Here is a 21,944-nt window from a genome sequence, read left to right as displayed (position 1 = left end):
AAGAAGAAAATTACACAAATTTCAAAAAAAATAAATTAATGTGTGCTAAGAAAAACACGAAGAATTCTCTCGTCGACTTTATTTTTATATATCTTGTGTTATTAAATTTAGGTGGTTTCAATGTCGTCAAATTTGGCGATGCGATTGACGTTAGAGGTATCATTTCCCTGGTGACTAGTCGACTGGCCGTTGGTACCAGGCACTACCGGAATTTGTACGCGATGAGGCTGCACCATCCCGGATCCGGAGAGAGTTATTGGTTGCACCAAGATACAACGATGTATCAGGTACAGAGCGGTTCGATCCCGCACATTATATTCCAGCATCGATATATTTTATTTCTCTTCTCAATTTTCTCCATATACATTTAATTCAAGGTGCAAGAGAAATACGAGCGAAAGCATCCGCACTGCGAATGGAGGTACGAACTTCGAGTGCGTTATCTTCCTCAGAATCTGAATGATCTCTACGAGAAGGACAAAGTCACGTTCTATTACTACTACGATCAGGTACGACGATGTATCATGAAAGAGTGCTTCGCGCCATTATATTTTGGAAATAAAGTACCAATTCATCTCCATTTTGATCACGTTCACAGGTGCGAAACGATTACCTACTCGCGAATCACGCCGCTCTGGATCAGGACGTCGCTGTTCAGCTCTGCTGCCTGGAGATACGCTACTTCTTCAAGGACATGCCGCAAATTGCTCTGGACAAGAAGAGCAATCTCGAATACCTGGAGCGTGAGGTAGAGTCTCTTAAAACGACGAACATCGCCTGCGATTTTACAATATAATCACACTGAGAAAAAATCTGGTAGCATTAATTAGAATTCTGATAGATTCAACCAGTATGTCTGTTGGAAAATGGACGAATCAGAATTCTTGTAAGAATTACCAGATGAGTCTGATTAATTTCTTCCTGTTAAATTTATCAAATTTTCTGGTTAATACTAAACTTACCAACATCGAGTCTAACATTTTTTCCATCTAATCTCAAAAGTCTGTTTAATATTCTGAATTCCAACAAGATTATTGGGTAAATTCAATCCAGATTATTGAATAAATTATTTTAAATTCAGTTTGTTAGAAATTAAACTGATAAACAATGATGCAAGAAGAAGATGCAGCTCAAACACACACAATCAGAGAGCTAGCGTCCTCTTTTTGGCACTACTGCTCGTAAGAAAAAAAAAATATACTTTGGATTTAATGTTAATACTAGTTTTTTATATACATTTCATGTCAAATATTGAATATGAGTTAAGTTAAGAGTGGCTCGCCGTCTAACGGCAAGTAAAGAAGTTAATGCAACAAGAAATTTTATAGATTTAACCAGAAAATACTAATCAAATCCTTATAATAAAATCTATTAAATGTTCTAGTTATAAAAAATCGAGTCTTATCATGATAACTAGAAATTCTTGTTTGATTTAACCAAAATGCCTTCAATCATATACGTCTTGTTGGTACAATCAAACGATTTTTCTCAGTGCACATATCCAATTTATCTCATCCTTTCTTGTGTACGAAATATGCGAATTTGCCTTTTATAGGTCGGTCTGCATAAATTCCTACCACGTTCCGTGCTGAATGGGATGAAGGCGAAGGCACTTCGAAAATTGATACAGCAACACTTTAAAAAAGTCGCAGCGTTGTCCGAACTCGAGTGCATGTTTAAATTCTTCGACCTACTGCGCGCGTACTATCGATTCGATCAGGAAAGGTTTATATGCGCTTTAGGGGTGAGCAATAATAGTTATAAACTATCTCATACTATCTCATACATTTCTCTAGCGTATTCCGAGCGATAAAAATATAAGAAATACACGGAGTTTATATTTATTTCTCAAATTTATTATACTCTTGATTGGTTGCACTTGTAATTTCTATTTTATAATTTGTAGTCAAGCTGGTCGATACCCGTGGAACTAGTCATCGGACCGGATTTGGGTATATCGTACATGGCTCATCGAGGAGGAACAGTGGTACGTTTTTGAATATCTTTTATTTTATAAAAGAACGATGAAATCTATATAATTTCTTTCGGAATAAAAATCTCGATTGCAGCCGACAAGGATGGCAGAATTCTCGCAAATACAATCCATCCAAACGTTGGTGTCGGATTGCAAAGAACACGCAAAGGCCTGCATTAAATTAAGAGTCGCGGGTGCCGCGGAAACTCTTAGCATCACTTGCTCCAGTCTGGATCAAGCGGAGAGTCTTGCGGATTTGATTGACGGATATTGTAGACTGGTCACAGGCAGCAACACTTCATTGTGGAATAGAAAAGGTAAGGCTAAAAATATTTATTATTGTTACTGCGAGAAAAATTTCAAATACTAATAGTTATCTAGTCTTCAAGATTTTTCTTCGATTATTAAAAAAGATAAAAATGCGCGCGTATATTACATCTTAAAATTATTTCATAAATCTTTATTCTATTGCGATGTTGATAAGATATATTAAGATTTTTTATTTTGTACTCGCAAGCTGGATCGTGGAAAAATTATCCTTGTCCATGCAAAGGTAAACAAACAAGGGACATTGTTTGCTTGAATATTTTTTAACGAATTATCTCACTTATAAGTATACATAAAATATGATTTTTATCATAGATGCACAACCGCCAAAATACAGGCAAGAAGGTGGTGCCAATAGTCCGGCCGGCGAGAAGAATACAAGTTCCAAAACTGGAACAATTTTGTCCGAGGATTACGCGGAGATTGTTGATGAAGAAGGAGATTATTCAACACCAGCTAGTAAGTATATTTATCTTTATCATTTACTTTAATGTGATTAAAAATATAAATATAATATCTTTCATTAATATCGTTTTGATTTGTATTTTCATAGTTTTATATTTTAAAGTAATACAGGAAGGATATTTAAATCGATCAATCTTGCTTACAGCTCGAGATTATGAAATAGTCCGAAATCAAGTGGAACTAGGTGAAATTATAGGGGAGGGTCAATTTGGTAACGTCCATAAAGGATCGTACAAGGGAAGGGACGGTCAAACTATCGCCGTTGCCGTTAAAACTTGCAAGGTCGATGCGGATCTCGCTACTGCCGAGAAATTCCTCGAAGAAGCTTGTACGAGAAATCTATATAATTATATATATTCGTTATAAAATATAAAATACATTTTAACCCTGCCGTTTTTCGATATACTTAGAACGATAATCAAATTATAGATATTATGCAGCAATTTGAGCATCCTCACATTATTAGACTGATCGGAGTCTGTTCGGAGGCGCCGATTTGGCTCGTGATGGAATTAGCTAGACTTGGAGAAATGCGCGCTTATTTACAATCTAATAAGCACCGTTTGGACCTTGCTACACTTCTGTTGTATACTTTTCAATTGAGCACTGCCCTGTCCTATCTTGAAAGCAAGAAATTCGTGCACAGGTATCTATAACGAACGAAATCTATTTGTCATTCTATTATTATTATTTTCTATATTAATCTAATATCTCCGTGATTTTCTTGTAGAGATATCGCTGCAAGAAATGTGCTAGTTTCGTCGCATAGTTGTGTCAAGTTGGCGGATTTCGGCCTCAGTAGATGGGTCGAAGATCAGAGTTATTATACCGCAAGCAAGTGTAAACTGCCAATTAAGTGGATGGCACCGGAAAGCATAAACTTTCGAAGATTTACGACTTCGTCAGACGTTTGGATGTTCGGTTAGTTTTCACCAAGATTAATCGATAATAAGATTTATTTTTTAAAAACCGAGTCCGTCTCCCTTTTTAAAAGATTGCGTAAATAAAACTTGATCGTTGTTCTAGGTGTATGCATGTGGGAGATTTTAATGTTAGGCGTCAAACCATTCCAAGGCGTGAAGAATAATGAAGTGATACGCAAGCTGGAGAATGGAGAACGACTCGCACTTCCCAATCATTGCCCGCCACGATTGTACTCCCTGATGTCTCAATGTTGGAGTTACGAACCCAGTAAAAGACCGACGTTTAAAGAAATTAGAGAAACTTTACAGTGAGTATTGAAAATCTTTGGAAACTAAGCACTTCTTTTAAAGAGAGATATTAGCATACTACATTACATATTCTATTAAATAATTACAGCGAAATCTTAATAGAAGAGAAACATCAACAACAAGAAACAATGAGACGAGAGAATAGAAGAGTGCAAGCCATGTCCTGGGGTACGTTGTTTATAATAACGATATATACAGGGTGTATCTTAAAAAGCTTCCACTAAGTAAATAGCGTTATTCCTATAACCATTTTTTCCCAAGATTCATTAAATAATTAATCAGATTTAAGTATTAAAAAGATTTCTGAAAAGATGAATTGTTTAAAAATTAACACAAAACAGTTTATTTTTTTGCATATCCAAATCTTCATACGTTGATAACGAGGAAGTTTGTCTTTTTATTGGCGCTTTACTCATTAATTACTGCTCTATTAAGCATTATGGAAAAAAATGGTTCAGGACTTTTCGACTCGGTTGCTTAGTGGGAGTTTTTTAAGATACGCCCTGTATATATTTCCGTATTTTAGCAAAACGTGCTACAATGACGAACATGTTACTCGTGCGCGCGATTATGTACATAAAATATTCTATTTTATAGGTGCAGACGATGTACCGCCACCAAAACCCTCCCGACAACCGCAGAATACGACAGAGCAATCGCAGTTATCCGCAGCGCCAGTGTCCACGTACATCGTGGCGCAGAGTCCCGAGGTTCTCGCGCAGCTTCTCAAGGACAACCAAGCCAGAGGGGTATGTCCCTCCGTGTACACGACTCCCGCATCCCCCTTCAATACCTTGGCGGTGCAGTTTCAAGATGAGGATCAAATTCTGACCACCTCCCTCGTGTCCGATCTGCCCTTTTTCGATCCCGCGCTCTCCGAACCACCGTCCATTGTCACGCACGACACTACCCAATCGGGCGGTGACTCCACTCTATCTGATACCAATCTAGATTCCCTCGATTCCTCCCTCGATAACGCTCCCCTCATGTCGAGCCTGAGCATTTCAGACACGGCAACGCAGACGCAGTCGCCCGCCGCCAACCGAAAGCAGCAGAAGGTTAAAGAGATGCAAAACTTGTATGCGGTTAGCTCGAAGGTGGTCGGTAGCGTCACGGGGGACCTGTATTCCCCCGTGCAGAAATTCGTCGCGTCCAGCGCGACGCCGCCGCCGCCATCCGCGGCCGCGTCAGCCGCGGTCGCGGGCAACACCTGCGGCGAGATATACGGACCGGTCGCTAGTTTCACCCAGAGCTCGGCTATCGTTGGTAATCTCAGTCAAAGCGCTAGCATAGTAGGTGGTAATTACGGTGAGAACCCCGGGAACTTTGGCCCCAGTAGTTTGGGCAGCAATATTATGATACCGAATAGTAGTAGTCAGGCGCAGTTTGTCACGCATGCCCAGCCGATTAATTACGGTAATTTTGCGCCTAGTAATAATGCAAACCAAGCATTTATTGGTGGTGGCGGCGGTCAGTCTACGAATCTGAATGCAAGCGGCGTACAGAATGTTGGTGGTAGCGGTGGTGGTGGTGGTAGTAGTAGCGTTGCTGTTTACCCTCGTAATATTAGCTCGACGAATGTAACTGCTGGTTCAATGTCGAACGCAGAGTGTTTGTACGGCCCAGTTCTCAAGTTTCGCGCGCAAAACGCTCAGCCTCAGACGACCACGAACGAATCGACGAAGCCTGTTGGTGTGACGGTTGGGAATAATTACGGTCAGGCCGCAAGAAACAACCTGATGGCGCAGAATCTACAATCGCAACAGCCAATATATCCGCAGAACTATCCGCATCAGCAGATCTATTCTAATATCACTCAGCCAGGGCAGCAGGCTATGTATCTGCCACAAATGCAACACGTGCAAAATATTGCTCGGCAGAACGCTGTACCGCAGGTTGTATCATACGCAGCGATACAACATACGAATCAACAATCTCATCAATTGAGTGGCGCCAATCCCATTTACACGGCCCATGCTACGTCCGTGTCGGTAGTTCAAGCACAAAAGGTACACCTACCGAATTATATCCATCAAGCGCAGTCATCGACAGGAATTAGCGGCCAGACAACGACTTGTCAAGCAACGAATCAGTCAGCGAATATCGGAATAATACAAGCTTCCTCCGTTCCATCGCATTTTATCGTGTCATCTTCCGTGACTCAACAAAATATCCATCCGATTCCATCTACCTATGTGGTGGAACAACCGAGTTCCCTTGGCCCGATAGATCACACTCAAGTGCACGCTACGCTTGCCAGTAATATAACGATGAGTACTTGCGGTATGCATCAACAAATAGCCCAACTAGGTCCAACTATTAGTGGCGTCGCAAAGGTGGTAAATGTACCACAAATGGCGACAGGCGTCGCCAAAATCACCACGTTCGTGACATCGCAAAAGCAAGACGAACAATTGACGAGTTCGACAGACGGCACTCTCTCCGGTTCTTTGATCTCTTCCGCTGTCAGTGACAGCACCATGTCATCTAGCAGCTCGATGACAGAGGAGGCACAACAAGATCAGGTTTGACCTTATGCCTCCTCTAGGAATGAGAAAAACGCATCTTCTCTATTTACAACGCCACATATTATTTTGGTTTTACCTGGTCTGTGCAACACACTTCTTCTACACTTCAGTTATAATATATATGTTATATGCTTCTCTAGTAAAATACGCACGGGAATAAACAGGAATCTTCTCTTTTGTTGCGATACGATCGAAGAAAATTTATTTTTAGCAAAAATCTTGATTCGCTGTTCCAATAGGCTAATAATTTTTGCATGAATGGATGTCACTGATGTTATTGCTACAGTAATCATTTAAACTGCATGTAGCGAACACGAATGCACTACTTCTGTTTTAAATTTATTTTGCATTTCGAGAAATATATGCATCTCTTTAATTTTTACTGTACATATTTGTATATTATCGAAAAAAAAAAAACAATTGTAACATAAATCTTGTTACAAAATATCCCAAATTAAGTTATAATAATTTATGACATAGTACCAAATAAAAACGAATTAGATTTCTCTAACATAATATCGTTTTTATCATTTTAGAGGAACGCACACTCGCAATTGTTTGACAATCCGACCGACAATTTCAACAGTGGCATTGAAGATGAACAAAAGTTACTGGAGCAACGGTTATTGGAGCAGCAACGACAGTCTGAAGAAGATAGTCGTTGGCTCGCAAGAGAAGAAGTATGTTGAATTTCGCTTATATAAATCTCTAATTTTGTAAATAATATAATTTAAAGTTCGTTGTCAAAATTAAAATTATTTAAATATTTATTTGCGTCATATAATAGAAACGCTTATCGATTGCAACGAGTGGTGATGAAAGTGCTAGTCCCCCAGTTCCGCGATCAGTTACTCAATCACCAAGCCATGAACCACATTCCACCAATACTGGCTCTCTTGGCTCAGATAAAGGTTCCGATAAAGTAATTATAGTAAAGGTAAAGCTTATATTTATCATTAACAATGTAGATAATTTACATGTTTATTATAACATTAATTATGCATGATTTTCTCTTTGCAGAAAATGGAGCCTACACCTACTGCAGATTTAGACAGAACCAACGATAAAGTCTACGACTGTACAACAAGTGTCGTGCGTGCAGTTATGTCATTATCACAAGGTGAGAATGTAACGATCGATAATAATATAGGCAGCTAAATGGCATAGTGTTGTAAAAAATTATACATTTTCAATCATACTTCATTATTTGTCATGCAAGAAGAATATATGTTGTAAATTGCAGGTGTTCAACAGAGCAAGGCTGATCAGTATTTAGAACTAGTACGTAGAGTAGGTATCGAATTAAGAGCATTACTGTCTTCTGTGGATGTTCTTGTAGAAATATTGCCAATATCCGCGCATCGTGAAGTGGAGATGGCTCATAAAGTATTAAGTAAAGATATGGCGGAACTCGTGGCCGCTATGAAACTAGCGCAAAATTACAGTGCCACTACGTTAGACGCTGAATATCGAAAGTAAGTGTATTTTTTTTATTATTATCTGTGGATAAAGACTTGTGCATGGGAAATTAATTAATATTATGATTTTTCTCTTTCAGAGGAATGCTTTCTGCAGCTCATATCTTGGCAATGGACGCAAAGAATCTCTTAGATGTGATCGATTCCATCCGTATTCGTTATCCATATGTGGATAATCAAATTTGTCAGAAACAGAGCGATGTTGTTAACAGGACGCGAGAATCCACGCCCGAGAACCGTATTCGCTCGAGCCAGTCTGGCGAACAATTTTTGAGAAGAAGTCAGTCAAGTGAACGACAGGGAACAACCTTCAGACAAAGTCAAAGTGGTGATCTGTTGCATAGAATGGGGCAATCTGTGGATCGAACTTCACCAGTGAGTTAAATATTTCAATTCAATGAAAAAATATTATGCAGTCTCAAAATTTAATAGATTTTTAGAAATTAATATTCCTAACAAATTTTCTATATAATTGCACTGAAATTTGTATATAAAAATGATGATTTGAAAAATGTGCTCTTATTATTTAGGGAGGTCAATCCGATCCTAATTCCGGCAGCAGTTTAGAAAGAAGACATAATATAGTAACCAACAGTCTTGAACGTAACTCAACAACAAGGAGACAAATGGCCACTAATAGTTTAGAAAGAAAGAGACCTTCATTGACATGTAACGCTGGGCCTATGAATAATTCCGTTAATTTACCGCCTATGGTGCCAGTCTCTTGCAATTTAGTACAGACTGTTAGTCCCGTCATACATCCAAGTCAGTCAATTGCAGCAGGCGTTAATCAGCAGACGGTATTTGCGGCCAATAGTAAAGCCACAAGTGAGACTCCGATAAATGACAGCTAACAACGAGATATCTTGAATTGAAATAAATGATATGAATGCGTGGCTTTCTCGTAAAAATCTATGCGGATTATCATTTTTTTATATGCCGATTCCAGGACTACTTCGGATTATTGCTTAATATGTATATAAACAGACATTCTCCTATCAAGTTACCCGGGTATACATCTACACGAATACTTCAGCGACAGGAGAAATCTAGTATTTGTGCTTTTTAGCTCTTTTTAACTTTTAAAAATATGCAAGCATTTTATCTATGCGTACTTATAGATAGGACAGTATTCATTAGTTGTAATAGGATTAGTTAGTAGGATAGTTTAATAGAGGATTTAAGTCACAACTATATAATGAAATCACAACTCCAAAGCTTTAGGATTATCACAACTATTTGTTATGCGATGACTGCATATACGAGGTGATGCAAGTGATGTTCTACCGCAAAAAAAAATACTAGACAAGCATTTATTAATATTAACATTATTAAATAAGACTTCGATTAAAAAGACTTCGATTCATTCGCATTCTCCGTATTTATTTTAAGCATCGCGAGTTTTACTTCTACTAGTGATTGGAAAATTTTATTTGCGTCATCTCGTAATTGATAATGTATACATACATACATATAAATGTATTTTAGGGGTGTGTATGTATATATTTATAAATATATATTTAAAAACGAGTAATATCTTCTCTCTTCAATCAACATTGCGCGAAGATATAATTTCTTGTAGGACATAATCTTACAATGTTGTTTTTAATACAAGTTCGTAATTTCATAGTCTATTTCCTACCTGTAGGAATACTATGGGGAGTGATTACAATGTAAAAAGAGGGACTGAATGTTATTTCTATTAAATAATTATTTAATGATTCATACCAATTTGCGACATTTTATATATACGAAATGTTTTATAAAATACAAAAACCATTTTTCAGCAATGAGTCAGTTCCTACGAGATATTTTTAGGAAGTTACATCTTTGCATATAAGAATACCATTCATAGCTCATCACTACAATTTGCGGCGGCAGTTGTGCATATACATGTATGGTGTATTTACAAAATTCAAATACTTTATAGATATGAAAAAAGTATTATTGCGCTTTATTGTGTTCCTGGGGGAACTCGATTTAATCCGCAAGGAATCTTGATATTCCGAAACATTATAATAATGATTGTATTATTACATTTTACTCGCTTATTGTTACAATTGGCATGGATGTAAAATATTTATAAAAAGATTTGTGAATTTTATATCTTAAATGATATGTGGCTTTAAAAATTTATGTGCCAAGATGTGCTTATACGCTCAGAAGAAAAAGAATGTAATGTTTGTATTATATATTTCCTGATAAAGGAGTTGCTTCCCAGGAACTCATAATGAATATTTATCATTACTGATGGCACTTTTCCACATTGCAAAAACATAATGCACTTCTTTAATTTATATTGAAAACATGTATAACTGATATTCATTATATTTGAAAGTAGAAGAACATTAATGTTAATTAAATTGCCAATTTGATCAATTATATTCTGCAGTGTAATGATATACACATATTTCTTTTTTATCACTTTTTTACAGATATTAAAATTACTCATTGTTATGACAATTGTCTTTCATTTTCAAGATATAACATCGTAAATATTGAATATTTAAATGGATATTGTATTAAAGTGATGTAAAAATTGTATTCTACAAAAACATTGGTAAAAGTATTTATCATTTATATAATTCTTTTGTATTTTTCTAAGATTTCTTTCACCATCATTCATAAGTAAATTTATTCCGTGCTTCATGTATCATATATTTATATAAGTTTTATTGTATTTAACTCATGATGAGATTACATCTTATGATGAAGTTACAATTTAGAAGTAATTATTCAATTTATTGCACTCCTGAAGAAGAATATTATATTTAATTATAATTACATTAATGTTATACATATTAATGAAAATTTTGATTTAACAAAATGCTTCTGTAATAAAGTGGCGATTTTATAATCAGTGGAATAAGAATTATTTGGCTATTGAAATATTAATAATTGTTTTCTAACATTATGTTCTAACACTATGATCTTTTAATGGATGAGATATAATATATACCGTCGATAATATGTCACTGTTATATTAATGAAACAGAAAATGATAAAAATAAATCATATGTAATCTCATTTCAATTTAAAAATATTTATAAATTGTGTAAATGTAACTATATGTATCACACATGATCACAAGCAAAATAAATTGCGCCTATGATTTTAACACTATAGATAATTCTTAGAAAAATATTGCCCTAACATTAACATAATTAATCAATGGTATGTGTATCTATATTTATTGCATGACAATTTAATACATACCACAAATTACTGCAACATTTCACTTGCCATGTTTTGATCCATAATACTTTAATCCATTTTTTGTAGAACATCTAGCATATTTTGTTAGAAGTGCATTAACATTCATTGTACCCTTTGTAAAACGGCTAAAAAATATTATTACATAAGAAATATTATTACATAAGATTCAAAGTTTTGAAAAGATATACATTATGGTTTTTTTTTTTTTTTTACTTACATAATATAAGGGGTTATCTCTTCAACAGTCCATTTAGCCTTAATTTGGAAAAGTTCATTAAGTCTATCGTATATATTGTTGGGTAAATCAGTTTCTGGACAAGATATAATCTCCTTCTGCATTTTTGAGGTACTATACATTACAAGGGCAGACCCACATAAATATTCTTCTTTTGGATGCATCTCTAAAAAATGAGAAATTAAATTTAAAAAAGAGAAGACTCTTCACTATCGTAATTCCGAGCTTATTAATTACATACTTTCAGGAGTACCAATGTTCCATGTTTCCATAAATTCTTTGTACTCGGTAACAGGAGAAGCAGCAAGAAGAACTTTTGCTATAGTTGCACAGCATTTTCCTTCATCATATCTATAAAATTGCATCTTTAGAAAATACAAATTCTTACTCATCAAATTTTTCTATTAATTGTTGCAAAACAAATTAATAATGACATACTTGTACAATGGATTATTGTCACTTTTTGTCTTTGTGCTTATTTCTGTATATTTTTTGAATATAACATTAAATATTGGTTCATAAATAAGTTCCTTTAGACATTCAAATGTATCTTCTTTATCTACTTCATCTAATTCCCAATTCTGTTCTTCGAAATAATCCAATATAAAATTCAAACTTTTTGCTTCTACATCAAATGATATGAGACGCAAATAGCCTTAATACAGAAATAAAATTGATGACATGATTTGTATAAATAAGAAAATATAGCATCCAATATAGCAGATGTTAGAATAGTTACCATCTATGTCAGCTATTAAGAAATCTGCTAAAGCTTGTTTCAATTCGTAATCACTGGCTTGTAATTCATTTTGTAATCTCTCCCAACTGTATAGTGTGTTTGGATCTATTTCAGATTCGTATTCCAATCCATTAAAAGATGATGAATTAAGAAGAGTAGACAAATTTGTCAGATTAGGCTTGGTTTCTTTCACCTTAAAGAAAATTTTAATTTGAAATTTTCTTTAGCATATAATTAGCATATTTTTTTTTAGCATATATTTTAACATTAACATGTTCAGATATTTAATGCTACAAATATACCTCATAATAAGAGGAAAATATTTTCTTTATATTTCGTCTCTCTATGGTTCTTTCAGTTTCCACATTTGTTTCCTTGCTTAACTTCAAGTTTGGTATCACCAACCATGAATTGGATATCTCTGCTTCTTTGATTTCATAGGTCCGATTTTTTGTGCACAATATAGCTTCATCATTTTTGTTACCACGGAATGATACTCTATCATTATAAAATCAGTTGTAATCATCATGTTATTCTGTAGAATAGGAATTGTATTGTTAACATTGAAGCAAGATTATTTAATCTACTTTGCAAAACCTGTGAATAATAATTCTTTGTAAAAGACACATACGTGTCTCCCTCATTTAATGTTTCCCATATGTGCTTGTCCACTTCCAGTAACATTAAGTCATCAACCTTGAGACTTTGCATAGGATACAGGCATTGCGTTGTAGAATTTAAATCGGTCTCTTTGATCGTAGCCAGCTCCAAAATCTGACGCACATCCTCCTGTATACGAACGTCCTTCCTTAACATGAAACAAGGAAACAAAATTATGTGAGAGAACAATATCACATCATATATCAAATTTAACATAAGCAATATTGTTAGACTCACTCTTTATCAACAGATTCCATTAACAGATCCTTAGAGAACCTTTGTTAAACTTGTATTTATCTTTTTCTCCAGTATCTCGCTGGTGATCAAGATAACTTCGACGTATACAGAAAAAGATGTATACTGTATTCAAGTAAATATTATTTAAGTATATCATAAGTTTGTATATCCGCAAATATATCATAAGTTTATCACAAGCATTAAATTTAATTGAATATATTCTGAATTTTAGTAAGTGCAGTATTTTAGTCAAGAATATTAAATTAGAACAAAAATTTGATTTGCTTACTACAAGAATTGACGTAAAGTAAGTTTCATTGTTCTTTGATACAACTTTACAATATTCTTGAAGAGAAAATAAATTCTTCTTTTGAGTACGTGATAATGAGATTTTCTAACACTTGTGATGAGTATATTTTAAGATTATTATCCAGAATATATTTTTTATTGAAGAAAACTATTACTTAAAAAAATAAAAATAAACTGAGTAATCGCTTTTCTTGACAGTAGAATGATATTTTTCTCTGCACAGAGAAAAATATATACTGTATTCAAGTAAATATTATTTATTTTAAGTATATCATAAGTTTGTATATCCGCAAATATATCATAAGTTTACCACAAGCATTAAATTTAATTGAATATATTCTGAATTTTAGTAAGTGCAGTATTTTAATCAAGAATATTAAATTAGAACAAAAATTTGGTTTGCTTACTACAAGAGTTGACGTAAAGTAATTTTGATTTTTCTTCGATACAACTTTACAATATTCTTGAAGAGAAAATAAATTCTTCTTTTGAGTATGTGATAATGAGATTTTCTAACACTTGTGATGAGTATATTTTAAGATTATTATCCAGAATATATTCTTTGAAGAAAACTATTACTTAAAAAAAGGAGAAAATTATTACTTAAAAAGAAAAAAAAGAAAAATAAACTGAGTGATCACTTTTCTTGACAGTAGAATATTTTTCTCAGTGTACGATGTGCTTGGAAATATCTTCCCGCCAAAAATCCCGGGTCAGCTGGAATGGCCATAGAGACAAGAAAATAACTAGATGGGACGCAAGATTCCAGTTTTAGGAAAGGGGAAACTTCCGCGAAAGAACGAAGCTGATTGGATGATCCATATTGAAGAACAGATACACGTGTCATTCAGCTTATCACGTTGGTTCAAGGTTCAGCCCATACGTATCGTGCAACACTCTCATCACTTGCTGCCTGATCCATGACGCCGATTCATCCGCCATTATGATGATACTCGAATCGATCAGAGAAAGTCCGTAGATACATAACGATATTCCTCTGGCGGACAAACGGTGTAAAAGTCGATATCGCATTGTTGCAAACGAGTCGATCCGGGGCATCGTTACTTTCGACGCGAGGAATTGAACTTCGATATCTACGGAATAATTCATCGACAGAGGTACGAGAGGTGAGATAGATATATCGGGGCGCGTGCTCGCGGTAAATTCGTCGTGTATCCGCGGTTCGCGGCTGACGGGTGACGTTTTGACGCGCTCGTCGGCGACAGGATGCGTCTTCCTCCGGAGTTGCGTCCTAAATTATGCAACGAGATACCTCCATTTTGATGAAATACCGATGTTATTTTCTGACAGGGTAGCAGCGCACGACAAATGCTGTAGATGCGATTCTCGCGGTAGATAAACAGCAGACACGCCGATGCCGGCGAAGGCGCGTTGAACGAAACGTCATGGAAAACAGCAAGCAGCAATCAGCGTTGTCGAATGGCTCGGCGAAGATGAGTATCATGTCCGACGATGGGAAGAACGACCTACAAATGGTACTGGCGAAAATGATGGAGGAGAAACATACGTATACGTATAAGAAGCTGGTGGTGCCGCCATCGATGCGCAGCATTTACTGGAAATTCTTCGGATTTCCGGCCACGGACGACGGCGACATTCTGACTAAGGTGAAGATCGTCTGTATACTGTGCAAGACGCAGATCGCCTATAATCGTAACACCAGCAATCTTCGCATGCATCTGCAAAACAAACATGCTCAAGAATTGCACGAACTGGAATCGACGAATCCGCCGTCCAGACAGATTATTTCTCAGGAGAACAAGGAACGCAAGGCGCAAAAGAGACTGCTGAAAGCGAGCCTGAGTCCAACGAAATATATCTATACGACTAACGCGGATGGTACCGTCCAGATAGACGGTGATATACAGTTTGTTACGGATCCTAACATAAGTCTGTCGAATATGGAAGATGATATTACTATTGGTCAACCGCTGAGAGTAATGATCAAGGGTGGGTCCGGTATTAATGGCAACAGTCAAAATCTGGCATTCCTCATGTCGGAGGAAAATGTGACAAATCAGTCGGTAGATATTAAAACTGTGTCGGACGCTATAGCGGAATTTATTGTAATGGATCTGCAATTGCCAGAGATTGTAGAGGGACGTGGATTTCAGAGATTAGTGGCTACTTTGCGCTCGCCTTGCGAGATCCCTAGTAAGAATAAATTAGAAGAGGAGATAATACCAAGAATATACACTACTTTTCGGGAGTCAGTAGCTGCTTCGATATCCTGCATTACTTCAGAGCTTGCATTGACAGTTGAAGAATGGAAATCAAATAACAATGAGAATTTTGTTACCATATCAATTTATTATCAAAATATTGAAGAGGCCACCTTAGAATGTAAAGTTTTAAGCACTCTTCACGCACCGGCAGATTGGGAGGAATCCCATTGGAGTAGTACTATTCATTCTTTATTACTCGAATGGGATCTTAAGGTGGAGAAAATAACAGCAGTAGTTGTCAGCACTACCAGAGCAGAATTACTTATGGCATTAAATAATTGTGGCTTGATTTTAGTACCATGCTTGCTTCATACTCTACAGGTATGCGCGCAAGCTTGTTTCGAGAATCCTGAAGTGGCTCATATATTATCTAAATGCAGATCAGTCATTGGAGCTATTATAAGTCATCCAGAAGCATCTAAGGAGTTAATTGAGCAAGAACAATATGTAGAGGTACACTATAATTGTAGCAAATTAAATTATTATTACTAATTTATTTATTATGAATTAAAATCTTTTTTTTTTTAATATTTCCTAATACATAAATATATATATATATAAATAATAATATATATAATAATACATAATAATAAATAATAATATATATATATATAAAATTATATTTATATATATGTATGTATTTATATACATATACATATATAAGAATAATTAGAATATTTTGCAAGTGCTTTATAAGAATTGTTATTTATTGCAGTTGGAAGTAAATGCTATGTTGCTAGATTATCCAATAGTATGGATGTCAACATACAATATGTTAGAGCAAATGCTAATGCGTCGTAATATAGTCACAGCTATACTAGAAAATATGGAAGGGATAGATCAAGAAATGTTTGAAATCACCAATGAACAATGGAAAATTATAGAGGATATTGTGGGTGTTCTTGAACCATTAAAAGTTACTATTATGACATTAAGTGAGGAAAAAATGCCTCTGATATCATTATTAAAACCATTACTGTGGCAACTTGTATCTTCGCATCTTAAAGTTAAAGAATCTGACAGTGATACTGCTAGATCGTTTAAAGAATCCTTGTCAAATATGTTATGTGAACAATATAATGATTACAATGTCAAGTTGCTTTTGCAAATCGCAACTACTTTAGATCCTAGGTATAGTAGTGTAAAAATCATTTTTTATGTTGAATATTATTAAGAATGCCATTTTAATAAAATCTTTCTATTACACAGATTTAAATCATTTCCTTATGTTACTGAAGAGGATAAAAATATAGTTAGTTCTCCTATAAAGGAAATGTTGACGAAATTGATTCAGGAAGAATCCGGGGATAATATCTCTATAAAGACCGAAGATGAAACAGTACAAAGTAAAAAAACTAGAGTATCAGGTATACTTCGATGATAATTGTCTATAACGCGTCTCTGATTAGAGAGAAAATACGCATCGCATGTGAAAATAAATATTTTAAAGTGACATGAATTGATTGACAGGTATGGAATTTTTACTTGGTGGTCTATGTGCTACCAAGGCTGGGATGCCTGCAGAAGAGAAAGCGGACCTCGAGATTGTTCAATATCAATCGGAATCCGTTGCACCGCTCGATAATTGTCCCTTGCAATGGTGGTTTAAAGTATCCGCAAAATGTCCGAATTTGGCAAAACTGGCAAGTAGATATCATTGTGTGCCCGCCTGTTGCGCACCGCCTACACGTATTCCGGCAGACATACAGATACAATACAATACAAAGCGAGCGGCTTTACCTCCTCATCTGATCGATAAACTGCTTTTTCTGCATGGTAATCATACTATGCAAATGTAAAAAGGATTTCTAAACTGATGGAACAAATATTTGAAAAAATACTTCATTGGTATATAAAATATTTTCATAATGTACATGTTGAATGCGATATAACGTCTAAAGTAATATGCTGGCAAACTCGATCATAAGTGTACAATATATACATTATATATTATACAAGTATGTAAAATGCATGAAATGACATTTTTGTTTATGCTCACATTGATTATGCGACATTCCTATAATTTCATATAAAACGATCGATTACTATCACAATAGATTTCTAAACGCACAATATCAGATACATCAGTGTAATGTGATTTCTTCAATTTCACATAAGTTATAATGAAAATAAAACGTAATGAGGATAATGGAAAAATATAAAAGAGTGAAAAAATTATGCAAATTATTTTGTGATGTATGAAAATTTTAGGATAAAATACTTTTAAAAAGAAGTATAAGTATATTTTGTAGCTCGTGCAATTCGCATAATGAAATATATATTCTAAGATATTTTAGTAAAAATCTCTGACTGTTTTATTAAAACTAAATTTATTCTAGTATTTTGCGGCTGTATATCATGATATTAAGAAGTAATGTTAATCGTGTAAAAACTTTGTAACTAATTTTAAATAATTTGTTAAAGATTATATATATATATAGATTATATATATATATATATATATATATATATATATATATATATATATATATAGTAGATTTCAGATATATCCATTTTCATATTAATGTCGTTAGTGAATAATTTGATGAGTTTTTTTGTTAATATACGAATCCAATATAGAAAATGCTTGATTATACAGTTTTCTCTATAAGATTAAATCTCAAAACACATTGAATACTGAGTGAATTTGACATGTCTTGCCGCATGCATCGAAAACGCTTTTAAAAATATATAATAAAATATATATGATTAAATTATTGTTTATTTATATTGTATCATTATGTATAGAGGACATTTTAGTGCTATCGGAATATTTAAATATTGAAATATCATACTTGAGTATAAACAGATATTTATTTCAATATAATTAGGCAATCAAGATGACAAACTATATTGAATACTTTTCAGTTAAACCATATTTTTTGGCTAATCTATTTTCTTTGTGCCATTCCGCATCTAAAAATATTAAATGAAATAAGACCTGAAATCATTAAAAATTAAATATATAAAAATAAAAATAACAATTTTCATAATTTGCATTCACTAATTACAGACTACTATTCCTCAATAAATATATGTATATGTATATAATATGTATGTGTGTATATAACTTCATATGTAATTATTGATCTCTTTGAATATCAAAATATTTGGATTTTGTTCAATTTTTAGTACTATATAGTAATATCTGCATAATATTTACATACACACAAATTTGGACAACAGGTTACTTTAGATACCTAATAGCCAAGTATAGAAATAATTTGGATTCTGACAGCTCTAATGCATTTATCTAATCAATAACAGTATTCAATGTGCTTATATTATTCAGGAATTTAAAAGTATTATGATTTATTCGTTGCAAGTATTTTGAAATTTATATGTTAATAGTGAGATCACAATAAGGAGCATTCAATATGTTAATTTTGAAAGTGGATTATTGCCGCGAATAATACCTTAATTGATTATAATTTGATTTGATTCAATTTTTGCACTGTGTATTAAATATAATAATGTACAAAGTATACACAATGTACATTGTATACACAATATGTAAAAACTAATATTTGTTGTAATATTTCCTGTAAACATAATTTTCTAGTTACAAGCTACATATGTCATTAGAATCATTTATTTTGTGCAATTATATTGTGAAACAATTTTATAATACAAATTTACACTATACATCATTAAATTAAAAAAAAAGAAACTTTTTTTGAAGGATATTAACTCTTAAAATTTTATATTTTAATACAAATCTACTATTGGTACAATAATTGATAAAAGTTTCATTTCTCTTTCCCCCAACAAATTTATTTCTATTTTCTTAAAAAAAAAAAGCAATTTGGTATTTTTATTTATAAGAATTTTATATTTTAAGATGCAATGCAGACATTATAAGTATTATAAGTTCACAAATAATTCAATTTAGTACTATATATAGTTAAACAAATGGATATATGTACTAGTAAAAATAGTACTTACCAAAAATCAGAGTACAGGAAACATCTTTTACAGGACAATGATATATTTAGCATGCATATTGATTTACGTGTAACGTTTTTTAGTATTATAAAATTGTCTTACAATTTTAAATATAAGATAAATAATGTATAAAGTTACCTTATAATAAAAGTTTTTTACATAGTGTATATAAAAATGTAAATATATTTGTATATGTATAATACATGAATATAGATAGTTTAGATATATTTTGACATATATAAACTGTGTGCCAACCTCATTGTTCTATGTAATTATAATTATACAAATATGTCTATGTAATTATAATTATATGAATTTTTATAAATACAAAGGCACTGCATAAATAATTTAAAATAGTGTAATTTGAAATATAAACAAATGCATTCTTACATTTATATTAAGATTGCACACACAATAATCTTGATTATTTAAAATTTTATTTACATAATTATGATATACTCAATTGCTTTTGTACCCAAATGGAGCCTTTGTAAAATCTTGGATCACCAATCCTCAAAGAGGCTCTCTTATAGAAGTAATAATACAACACTGCAACTTTATATAAAACTTAAAATCATAATATCTTTATCAAAGAGAGATATTCTTCACAGTTTTTTGATGTTTTACCTGTTCTATGTATTGAATAAAGAATATGAAATCCTTTTGTCCAATAATGTTTTAATGGCGATGACCAATGTATAGTAATATGCCATGTGTGCAAACTAATTGATAGTATCATATATATTATACACAATATCAATGTTATACGGAATCTTGTATATAACAATTGTATCAAACCTGCCTGAAAGATAATTTCAGTGCCTTACATATTTTTTTTTGTAACAGAAAAGGCTAGAAATTATGTATTATATATATATATATGTAAGAGAACATTATTGCTTCACCTGGAAAATATAAGTAGAAAAGAAGTTCACCAAGAGAAGGGTAAGGGCTGCAATAAGACAAAAATCTTGGATCCTAAAGAAAAAAATTAGTGCAGTGACTAAACAAAATTCTAATAATAAAAATTATTACATACACATAAAGTACCAGCAAATCTGTCGGATGCTGTCTGGCAAAGCTTGCAAATGAATTTACACAAATATCAAAAAATAATATAACATATTGCAATATCACAATCGTCGTATACTGTCTTGTGTTTAAGGAACTCATTTATCATCTATGTAAAAAGATCTAAGTAGAACGTGAAAATTAAAATTAGACATGTATTATGCATCTGTAATTTTCAGATTTTGTTGTATCTCTCAAACGGTTGCTAAGCAACTATCTCGACTCATATGATTGTGCGTCAGTTTTTATGATGATTGAGCCAATGGAACTTAAAATAATATAGGGATTTTCGAATCTTTTTCGTGGCGATCTTGCTTATATAAAGTCTTAGGGCTCCTGCACACAGGACGCGACAACTCTTCTATATCGACACTAGATACTTAAGCTAAATTTGTACTACAGAATATATATTATTATTTATACATATAAATAAATATATATCAAGATAAAACAAAATAAAATAACAATTATTACAGAGTAACAATCAAGATTTTGTACTTATAAATAAAAACATCCAGATATAGTAAAAGTGAAAAATAAAAATAAAATTAAAAGTAAAATTAAATTAAAATTAAATTAAATTAAAAATATTGATGCAAGAAAGCATCTGGCCCGCTTTTAGGTGATCGGAAACGATACTCCCTTTGTGAACATTAAAAATGAGTGAAAATGAACTACAAAGCCAATGTCCACGAATGTTCTCAGAGGGTAACATATATGTCTCTCTGATAATATAAATAATATAAATAAAAATATAAATAATTTAATTAATAATAATTTATTATATAAAAATATTAGTATGTTTTCTCTTTTCACGCTATTATTTATTTATTTATTTATTTATGTGTCTTTTTTTCTTCTCAACATCATTTATTTATTTATTTAACTCGCTATAGGTCAATTTTTTAAAATGCAAAACTAAATATTATAGAATTTTACTTCAGAAAAGCGCGGTAAAATAATCGAATAAATTCAAATAATTAGCTCCGTAATAAATTGTTTAATAAATAATCAATTTTAATCAATAAATTAAAATACTTCCATAATTTAATATTTCACGTTAATGCATATTTTATAATATATAAAATATTTCGGCAACGAATTATCGATAATACGGCGTTCGACTGTGGCAATATAAAATATAAACAGTAGCGTGCTATACATTACCGCTTTGTCATCATTCGCACGATGACTTTTATGATAAAGAATAAAGTAGTGAGAAACGCTTCGAATATTGTAATTTTCTTACCAAACACGATTACGATTAGTATCGAAACATAA

General features: G+C 33.1%; 4 protein-coding genes across 14 annotated transcripts in view; 2 read left to right on the top strand and 2 right to left on the bottom strand.

The window, feature by feature from the left end:
* Positions 1-10,526, top strand: part of LOC105253398 (focal adhesion kinase 1) — a 68,882-nt gene extending 58,356 nt beyond the window's left edge. For 4 of the 5 annotated variants that reach the window (XM_011261417.3, XM_025409743.1, XM_011261415.3 and 1 more), the window contains 20 exons: positions 112-287; positions 378-509; positions 599-748; positions 1,556-1,744; positions 1,907-1,987; positions 2,070-2,292; positions 2,493-2,528; positions 2,618-2,761; positions 2,913-3,095; positions 3,197-3,413; positions 3,498-3,688; positions 3,794-3,998; positions 4,088-4,167; positions 4,597-6,524; positions 7,064-7,207; positions 7,315-7,464; positions 7,548-7,647; positions 7,771-8,002; positions 8,086-8,380; positions 8,536-10,526. In XM_011261417.3, the coding sequence (XP_011259719.1) occupies positions 112-287; positions 378-509; positions 599-748; positions 1,556-1,744; positions 1,907-1,987; positions 2,070-2,292; positions 2,493-2,528; positions 2,618-2,761; positions 2,913-3,095; positions 3,197-3,413; positions 3,498-3,688; positions 3,794-3,998; positions 4,088-4,167; positions 4,597-6,524; positions 7,064-7,207; positions 7,315-7,464; positions 7,548-7,647; positions 7,771-8,002; positions 8,086-8,380; positions 8,536-8,859 (5,180 nt within the window). In that variant the 3' untranslated portion in view covers positions 8,860-10,526. The remainder of the gene's footprint in view (positions 1-111; positions 288-377; positions 510-598; positions 749-1,555; positions 1,745-1,906; positions 1,988-2,069; positions 2,293-2,492; positions 2,529-2,617; positions 2,762-2,912; positions 3,096-3,196; positions 3,414-3,497; positions 3,689-3,793; positions 3,999-4,087; positions 4,168-4,596; positions 6,525-7,063; positions 7,208-7,314; positions 7,465-7,547; positions 7,648-7,770; positions 8,003-8,085; positions 8,381-8,535) is intronic. The other variant, XM_011261414.3, reaches the window with a different exon arrangement.
* A 258-nt stretch (positions 10,527-10,784) lies between these two features.
* LOC105253396 (sister chromatid cohesion protein DCC1) lies at positions 10,785-14,102 on the bottom strand. 3 transcript variants are annotated; one of them, XM_025409741.1, is made up of 9 exons: positions 14,043-14,102; positions 13,093-13,215; positions 12,827-13,003; positions 12,498-12,693; positions 12,196-12,388; positions 11,895-12,111; positions 11,698-11,807; positions 11,439-11,622; positions 10,785-11,346 (listed from the first exon to the last, which is right to left on the bottom strand). In XM_025409741.1, the coding sequence occupies exons 2-9, from the start codon at positions 13,110-13,112 to the stop codon at positions 11,241-11,243; spliced, it is 1,203 nt and encodes a 400-aa protein (XP_025265526.1). In that variant the 5' UTR covers positions 13,113-13,215; positions 14,043-14,102; the 3' UTR covers positions 10,785-11,240. The 3 variants fall into 3 exon arrangements, with proteins under 3 accessions (XP_025265526.1, XP_011259713.1, XP_025265527.1); XM_011261411.3 differs by lacking the exon at positions 14,043-14,102 and adding an exon at positions 13,809-13,848; XM_025409742.1 differs by lacking the exon at positions 14,043-14,102 and adding an exon at positions 13,382-13,400.
* Positions 14,103-14,325: 223 nt separating this feature from the next.
* LOC105253395 (zinc finger BED domain-containing protein 1) lies at positions 14,326-17,772 on the top strand. 2 transcript variants are annotated; one of them, XM_011261408.3, is made up of 5 exons: positions 14,326-14,519; positions 14,713-16,100; positions 16,363-16,778; positions 16,857-17,014; positions 17,118-17,772. In XM_011261408.3, exons 2-5 carry the CDS (start codon positions 14,808-14,810, stop codon positions 17,444-17,446), a joined length of 2,196 nt encoding a protein of 731 aa, XP_011259710.1. In that variant the 5' UTR covers positions 14,326-14,519; positions 14,713-14,807; the 3' UTR covers positions 17,447-17,772. The 2 variants fall into 2 exon arrangements, with proteins under 2 accessions (XP_011259710.1, XP_011259712.1); XM_011261410.3 differs by having other exon boundaries at positions 14,353-14,528.
* A 2,233-nt stretch (positions 17,773-20,005) lies between these two features.
* LOC105253394 (transmembrane protein 138) lies at positions 20,006-20,895 on the bottom strand. 4 transcript variants are annotated; one of them, XM_025409705.1, is made up of 4 exons: positions 20,643-20,893; positions 20,498-20,570; positions 20,220-20,414; positions 20,006-20,147 (listed from the first exon to the last, which is right to left on the bottom strand). In XM_025409705.1, exons 1-4 carry the CDS (start codon positions 20,763-20,765, stop codon positions 20,041-20,043), a joined length of 498 nt encoding a protein of 165 aa, XP_025265490.1. In that variant the 5' UTR covers positions 20,766-20,893; the 3' UTR covers positions 20,006-20,040. The 4 variants fall into 4 exon arrangements, with proteins under 4 accessions (XP_025265490.1, XP_025265492.1, XP_011259707.1 ...); XM_025409707.1 differs by having other exon boundaries at positions 20,220-20,390; positions 20,643-20,892; XM_011261405.3 differs by having other exon boundaries at positions 20,220-20,394; positions 20,632-20,889.
* Positions 20,896-21,944: the final 1,049 nt, after the last annotated feature.

The sequence above is a fragment of the Camponotus floridanus genome, unplaced genomic scaffold, assembly GCF_003227725.1.
Source record: "Camponotus floridanus strain SB8 unplaced genomic scaffold, Cflo_v7.5 scaffold28, whole genome shotgun sequence".
NCBI classification, from domain to species: domain Eukaryota; kingdom Metazoa; phylum Arthropoda; class Insecta; order Hymenoptera; family Formicidae; genus Camponotus; species Camponotus floridanus.
Note: the sequence above shows the minus strand (reverse complement) of the source record. Positions and strands in the feature narration are given on the sequence as shown.